A 7,567-nucleotide genomic window follows, 5' to 3' on the forward strand; every position below is an offset into this window, starting at 1 on the left:
ATGCTGTAAAGATAAAAGTACTGTCCACTTATATTTTGCATTGTCTGCCTTTGATATAAGAGAGGTATTGTTGGTGCTATACCATTAATAGTTGTATTTTGTGTATTTTGCCTACATATTCACTGTACATCTTGATTAAAGTGACTCTTAGCAGCTAATAAGAGTGAGAGTGTGATTTGTGTTGACCCACTCACTCTTTACTTCAGCTCCACGACGAGCACATGAGCTGCACAGGAGTCAGTCTTCAGAAATCCCCTTCTGTAATCAGTTGATGCCTATTTGTCTGTTAACTTTGATGCAGGGAGATCAATGCTTTGCTTGTCCCTTGCTCCACACTCCAGAGAATTAACACACACACTGCTGTGTGTGGGAATATCGGTGCAGAGCTCGCAGGTCTCCACTGAGCTGTAAAGCGAGTAGCTGCTTGCGTGAGATCACACCACTCCCCCCCCCCCCTCTCCTGGGTTTTCAGGTCTTTACAGGTACTGCCCTCGCTATCAAGTAACACCATATCTAGGTACTTTCAGCTCCCTTTGATGGCTGAATGAAGAGGCCCCGCCTTCAGGAAGCACCCGAGGGGAGTGTTTGTGTGAACCCGAAGCCCTCACTGCAAAACAAAACCTGGACAAACCGGTCGGGTTGTTTACAACGTGACTGGAATCACTTTGCTACCTGTTGAGTAGCATTTTGGGAGTTTGTGAATGATTCATCACAGAGGACAGAATGTACGTGACGCTTTGTTATGCATGCATCACGTGACGGGACATGCTAATTCTGAACTGGAAATTTAGGCGTGAGATGTGTCCGGTGGTGCAGTTAATGAATAGAGCTTCGTGAGCAGCCTCATGATTCACGGCGACTGTTATTGCCGTCGTGACTCGGCCTGCCTGCTGGTTAACACTGTGCTGTGAGTGAGGGGACACTTGCAAGAAGGTGTCACTGGAGAAACAGACAAAACACCAACCAAGTATGTCAATGGAAGAACTAGGCACGGAAAGTGGAAAGTGTAGACAAAATAGCAATTTATTAATAACTTATCTTTTCTTTACATTCGTAAGAGAGGAAAGTGGAGGGGGTTGGCAGAGGTCACCCAGATGGCTTCCTCTGGAAAATGGCCTTCTCTGTGGAGGGCCGACGTGACCCTCCAAAGCTCTGGATTCTTCTTTCTCTCATCTTGACAAATAAAAACTGCATTTCACAGAGTTTTCCCTGAAGAGGCGAGGTGAGCAAAGCCTCCTAACTTTGTCCACACGTCAGACTTTTTACCCCTCGTGCACAGATTGGAATTACTCACATTAACCTTCGGAGATTCAGACATCAACACGCGTTGGCCACTCCGACTCAAACACGAGTACGCTCTCTTTAACATGGTGGCAAATTAAAAACTAAAAAAAATAAAGGATCATCTCTGGGATGCAAAAAACTGGTGAACCTCTCTGAAGGCTAATGTGCAGTAAAAACCTTCTGAGCACAAAAGTAAGGCAAACAACCAAGGTGACTTTGATTTGTGAGAGGGCGGGTGCAAAACCAAGGCCCGTCGGCTGAATTCACACGTAAAGCGATTATCAAATATATTACACATGTACATATTTTGCACAATTCTCTGAAAAAGCCTACTTGATTTTTTGGCATAATCAACTCAAACATACTGATCAGTGTGCAGCAGTTCGCTTACATAAAAGTAGAATATGTAACAAAGAATCTTCAGTGCCCACTTGTTGCAAAGGGTATATACTAGAGCGAGGCTTTGACTGTATTGTACTTTATATTAAGATATATACACAATGTATAAAGGTTTGAAAAGACTCCACAAATGCAAAATTGAGTCCAGTATATAGTGTGCCATCTAAAGCTGAGGTGCTTCGACCCCACACAGGCGAGTCTTCACGGAAGACAGAGGAGATAACGCACCTCGATGTCTCGGGGGAAGCGGCGCTTGACCCCAAAACAAACATAAAAAATGTACTTTTTAGATCTGTCCAGTTTGAACAATCATGTCTCTTTGGCACACCAGCCCAGGACCTTTGAAGCATAACGTACAGTCCGACAAATCCCTTCCTCAGCCACAACAAAAAGAGATATAAGACGTCAGGAGTCCGACAGTGATATAGGATTGAAGAAAGCATCTGCGCTCTTTTCTCTTCCTCTTTTGTGTCTCTTTTACTGTCTCTCCTCATTTAGTCAACAGCAGCTGCGTCCTGGCCAGACAGCGTTGGCCCTCGGGTAACCACGCTCAGCGGCAGTGGCCTCGAACCAGCTGTATCAATAAGGTCAAGAGCCCTGTCCCACCGCAGATGGCGGAAAAAAAGAAGATACTTTTTGCAGCTTTTCCAACAGGAGGCCCACGAAGCCTCCGGCGAAGGAGAGGAGTTGTGACGGCGGACCTCACGTGGACTCCAGGGGGTCCAGCTGGAAGACGTTGTGATTGGTCGGCGTGGTGAAGTAGAGCTGCTGGGTCGGCGGCGCAATGCGGTTGTCACACGGGCTCTTCAGGCCCAGCGTGCGCTCAAAGTCCAGGAGCTGGCCCATGAAATTGAAGTTGGGTGAGATGTTGGACTTCTTCATCTTGACGATGTCGTAGGCGTCGTTCATGGACAGGGTGAGCTTCTGCATCAGGTAGGCCACCGTTACGGTCACGGAGCGGCTGATGCCGGCCAGGCAGTGGACCAGGACGCCGCACTTCTGGCCTCGTGCTTCATCTGGTAGAAAGAGAAAAAGGGTCGGAAACATTAATGACCTTGTCCAGAAGTACACAACAGATCTAGAGCAATGTGTGGTTTAAAGCTTTTTGACAAATCAACCAAATTTTGAGTCAGTAAAATGTCAAAAAAAGTCCAGAGGCCATCTTCATTTAGCTTTCTTTGCCTTTTCAAAACCGTTTAGGAGGCTGTTATTTGCACATTTCAGACACATGAGTCCGTCAGCACAGACAAAAACATTGTGATAAACATCTGTGACATTTAAGTCAAGCTGTGTTGGAAGTTGGAGTGGGTCCAGGGGGAGGTGAGCAGCGGAAGTTATTATCGTGGCTATCTCCCAGGCCTGTCAGTCAACAAACAGGGGCCGCTGCAGTAGCACGCATAAACATTCAGGACATTCTTTTGTTTTGGCCTAGAGTGGCCGGTTAGGAAATTGACTATTACGGTCTATTAAACCATTCTTCCGCTCGCCAGGGTTACTCCGACAATGGTGCCATTTGGGGCGTGTAAGCGTAGGAGTCATGAGGGCACCCTGTCAAGGCGAACAGGATGTCAACAGGGCCTGTAAATGGCTCCTTTTGTAATGTGAGGGGGGTGGGGGGGGGGGGGTGGATGCCATGTCCTAGATTACTTTCAATGCCACTTCCTTCCTGTTGCGCTCAAATTACTGCCCTCCCCTTGTCCACTCTCCCCCGTTCTCCTGTTTCAACGTTGCCCTTTGTGCTGCAATTACACAAGCCCCAGGACAAGAGATAGACCAGGATGCCTTCCATTGAAGTCAAATCGTTTATACGGAGCATTTTAGCCTGTGCGCCATTTCACTAAGACTTGTATTCCTTTTTGCCTCGACACAATGGCCTTAATCTGCCCGCTCTGTGTGTCCCTGCCTGAATGACTGATAAGATCACAGCCGGGGACACCTCATCTAATCTCAATTGCACAATAAGAACCCGAGAACTTCCTGGGAGTGATAAGACACGTCCCATTAATAAGATTATGTCTGTGACTGTCTGCGTCGGCCCCTTAACTTTGTCTGCCTGCATTCAAATCAGCCACATGCGGTCTTCAAAGTGGGGGATTATATGGATAGTGGTGAAATGATTAGTCAAATAATCACTTGATAAATTGGTTGTCAGTTGTGAGGATTGGCTGCTTTTCTCTTTTATGTATCATGTATTTACTTTTAGCAGGCCACATTTCTTCCATTTCATAGCTATGACTCAAACCTAATAATTTACAGTTTAAGGAACCATGTAAATAATCATTACGTGCAGGCCCTGAAAGTGAGTGAGCAGTACACAGCCCTGGGGCCTGAGGGTAGTAGTTTGCAGCTGCAGTGTGTTTGCAGCTCTGCAGGATCAACTCACCGATGAAGCTGATGGCCTCGGGGAAGAACTGGGAGAGATTCTGGCTCCAGTGATCCGAAATGGGGATCTGCTTGTACTTGAACTCTCCTGCGTTCTCGAAGAGGTTGGGCAGGTTGGGGGTGACGTTGAGGATGTACTTGATGCCGTACTCCTCCAGCACGTCCAGGTTGGTGGAGTCCTTGGCGCAGCCCAGGTAGAGGTGCGGCAGGATCTCCACCGGGAAGGAGGGCTGCGGGTTGGAGAGCGGGCTGCCATCCGAATCTGTGGCGCTGCTCGGGTCAATGTCCGACTCGATGTCTGACGAGTCGGAGCTGATCCGCAGCCCGCCGAGGCCCAGCACATGGGCGGTGGGGGAGCTGGTGTTGGAGGAGCCGTCCAGGTTGGTTTCACACAGAGTTGGATACTCGGCCTGGAATTTACTGAAGCCGCCTGAGGAATGGAACAGAAAAAAATGCATTTAATACATGAGAGAGGATGTAATGCTGCAAAAATGTGAATTCAACTTGATTTGCAGTCATTTCTCGCGTGTTTTTAATTCCCTGCAAATGTCTGCAAACAGCTTGTTTTGATTATTATTCTATTATTATGTTTTGTTTTTTTAAAGAGCTAAATAACCAGGACATGTTGCATGTTTCATAATCATGCTTATTATAAAGCTGTAAACGTGCAGCTCCAATGAAAACAAGGACCTCGTGAATGAACGCGCGGCACGAACATGTGAATGAACCGCACTCACCCTCCAGATAATAGGCCTTGTAGCCTTCGTCCTTCATCCTCCTCAGCAGCAAACCCAGCACGGAGCCCCCGTCCACGTTCTCGTTCCACTCCCGGCTGTACTCGTCGTACAGCACGATGGTGTCCGTCTTGCAGCGGCGCACGAACTTCTCCCGGTCCTCGCCGTCGGAGAGCAGCGAGCGCACGGGCAGGTTGCCCTTCTTGAGCCGTCGGAGCATGAGGCTCGGTATGGCCACGTTGATGGCCGTGTCGACGTGCGAGGACTCGTAGAGCTCCTGGGCCCGGCAGTCCATCACAAGCAGGCCGTCCCTGCGCGTCTCCAGCTGCTCCCGGAGCCAGCCCACCGTCTTGCTGATCGCCATTACCGAGTCGAGCTGGATGACGGGCTTGAGCTTGTCGAGCATTTATACGCAGGAGTTTCAAAAAAAGCAGATTTGAAGAAGAAGGAGCGAGGTTCGGACGGAGTTCCTGGTTGCAGCAACCCCAAAAAAATCGGTCCGGGATTCCTGTGTTCAGGGCCCACAGCTCCACTAGCGACCGAGCAGCGCAAACACGGTGTCAAAAATATGGGAAAAGCGCAGAAATGAGACGCGTCAGATCCCCAAATGTCCCGTGCGCTTCTCGGTGAATCGGGCGGATAAGGCGCGCGTTTCCCTTCACAGATTTCCCCGACTGCGGGCTGCCTTCACTGGCGGTCATTCATGCATCTGTCCGGAGAGAGCCCGTGTTATTTATCAATGAGTCACACCGGCCCTGCGACGAGGCTGACTCTGACGCTCCCTCTGCTCTTATATAATAACTCCACGGCTCGTCCGCCTCCTGGAGATCCACAGCAGAAAGGTGCGGTAGAGGAGATTCTCTGGATGTGAACCATGCGGGTTATGCGCGTCTATTTGTGCCTGCGGATGCCGCTTGTTCGCGCTCGCCTCTCTGTCTGTCTGTGTGTCTGTCTGACTGCGATGTGAATCGGAGCTCTGCAGTCTCAGTCTCAACTCTCTCTCTCTATCTCTCTCTGCGGCGCCAGGCTGCTGAATGGCTACAAATAGGAGGCGTTTCATTGGATGCATTATGTCGTGGCGGCCAATCAGAGGAGCCCCCGCGGCGGTCGCCTTGGAAACGGGGGCCGGATGGAGCAGGCGCGTGTTGATGAATTGTTAATGAGTTTGTCATTCACAAAAAACGGGAGAGAGGAATTTCCGCTCCGGATCAAGTGAGTGCAAACAAACAGAAGAACTGCAGGGAGAAGGAAGGAAGAGAGGGAGAGAGAGAGGGAGAGGGAGGGAGAGAGAGAGAGACCTTTACTCACACTAAAAGAGAGAGGGGAAGGAGATCACACAAGGGTGCTATGTATGCAAAGGTATTGGAACATAACAATGGGCCTACAAGCATTTAATAGTGTGAAAGTTCAAGTGGAGACCCTTTGGTATCACTCCACGGTCCAGTGTCGGGGATTTAAAGTGATAATGAAATACATTAAGTATCAGGTGAGGTTTTTCTTTTTAAACTATGTTTGTGAGAAACCTCATGAGCAAGTACAGTTTTTCTATTTTGGTCAACAAACACTGATTTTCACATGAAAAGAAAAGAAAAGTTAAATACAGTTTGTGTGACTGATTTCTCACTATGAAAGTAATGCACGCAGGAAACCAACATCTGCATCTGCATGTCACTTAAACTGTAACAGCCGCTGTGTGAATGTGTCAAATGTGTCAATGCACCTTACACTTGTATTTTGCACAGATAGATAGATAGATGGATGGATGGATGGATGGATGGATGGATGGATAGATAGATAACTTTATTTATCCCCGAGGGGAAATTAGGTCATCGTAGCAGCGGTGCAGAGCAATCAGAAATACTAAAAATAAGATAAAATATAAAATACAAAATATGAACAACAATAAAATAGAAGTACAGTATTGCAGATAAAACACTATATTACAATATACCATGTGGATTTTAATGTGCAAGTGAGATAAGGTGCATGTCAGTGATCACTACTTTGAGTAGTGTGAGTTTGTTCCCTGAGCGTTGCTGAGCGTTGCTGATGGCAGCAGGTAGGAATGACTTCCTGTGGCGTTCTTTAAGCAGCGAGGTTGGATGAGTCTGCTGCTGAAGCTGCTCTGAAGCCTGTCCAGGGTTTTATGGAGGGGATGGGAGACATTGTCCGAGATCACCAGCAGTTTTGTCTGCTGTTGTTTGCTTCTTTTGTTGTTGTTGTTGTTTTGCACAAGGCTGGAACCAGCTCCCCGTCAGTTCAGAATGCACCTACCACGAATACATATATTTAAAAAACAGAAGCTAAAATGGCCTGTTCGACCATTTTTATGTACTTGCGTGATGATTTAAACGCCAAATACATTTTGTAAACAGACTTAATCCGGTTGTCTCAATGGGAACATTATGACAGAACAATAAATACTGAAGTAATCGATCCAATCAAGTCTTATTTAGATTCTTTTTTAAATGGAAAACATGTGAACACGGCTGAATGACACTGCCCTGTGACACTGTGTGTGCACTGCACACAGCAGAACTGGAGCTATTTCTGTCCGTGTGGCCTTCACTGGACTCCAGAGGCTCAGTTGTGTGGGTTGCGGTGTATCAGCATGTCACCATCTCACTAACTAGACTCAGCAGACTGACCAGAATCACTCTTTAATCCTGTATCCCTGCTGTACTGCAGACATATTAGCCAGGAAATTCACATTTGAAGCCCAGGCCTTTGTTATATTTTTCTCCGTGTGGAATATGCTGCTATTTTTT

At 47.6% G+C, this 7,567-nt stretch overlaps 1 protein-coding gene across 1 annotated transcript; it reads right to left on the reverse strand.

The window, feature by feature from the left end:
* Positions 1-1,024: 1,024 nt before the first annotated feature.
* On the reverse strand, positions 1,025-5,794 carry dusp6 (dual specificity phosphatase 6). The gene is made up of 3 exons (XM_083916210.1): positions 4,803-5,794; positions 4,067-4,495; positions 1,025-2,699 (listed from the first exon to the last, which is right to left on the reverse strand). The coding sequence occupies exons 1-3, from the start codon at positions 5,203-5,205 to the stop codon at positions 2,386-2,388; spliced, it is 1,146 nt and encodes a 381-aa protein (XP_083772336.1). The 5' UTR covers positions 5,206-5,794; the 3' UTR covers positions 1,025-2,385.
* Positions 5,795-7,567: the final 1,773 nt, after the last annotated feature.

This window comes from Echiichthys vipera (assembly GCF_963691815.1).
Source record: "Echiichthys vipera genome assembly, chromosome: 7".
NCBI lineage: Eukaryota > Metazoa > Chordata > Actinopteri > Perciformes > Trachinidae > Echiichthys > Echiichthys vipera.

What these genes read in the sequence shown, in the direction of transcription:
- dusp6 (XM_083916210.1), bottom strand. Translation starts at nt 5,205, where the DNA reads ATGCTCGACAAGCTCAAGCCCGTCATCCAGCTCGACTCGGTAATGGCG. An exon ending in CAAGGCCTATTATCTGGAGG is followed by an intron (nt 4,496 to 4,802) that starts GTGAGTGCGGTT and finishes TCCATTCCTCAG; the next exon opens with GCGGCTTCAGTAAATTCCAG. An exon ending in CGAGGCCATCAGCTTCATCG is followed by an intron (nt 2,700 to 4,066) that starts GTGAGTTGATCC and finishes TCTTTCTACCAG; the next exon opens with ATGAAGCACGAGGCCAGAAG.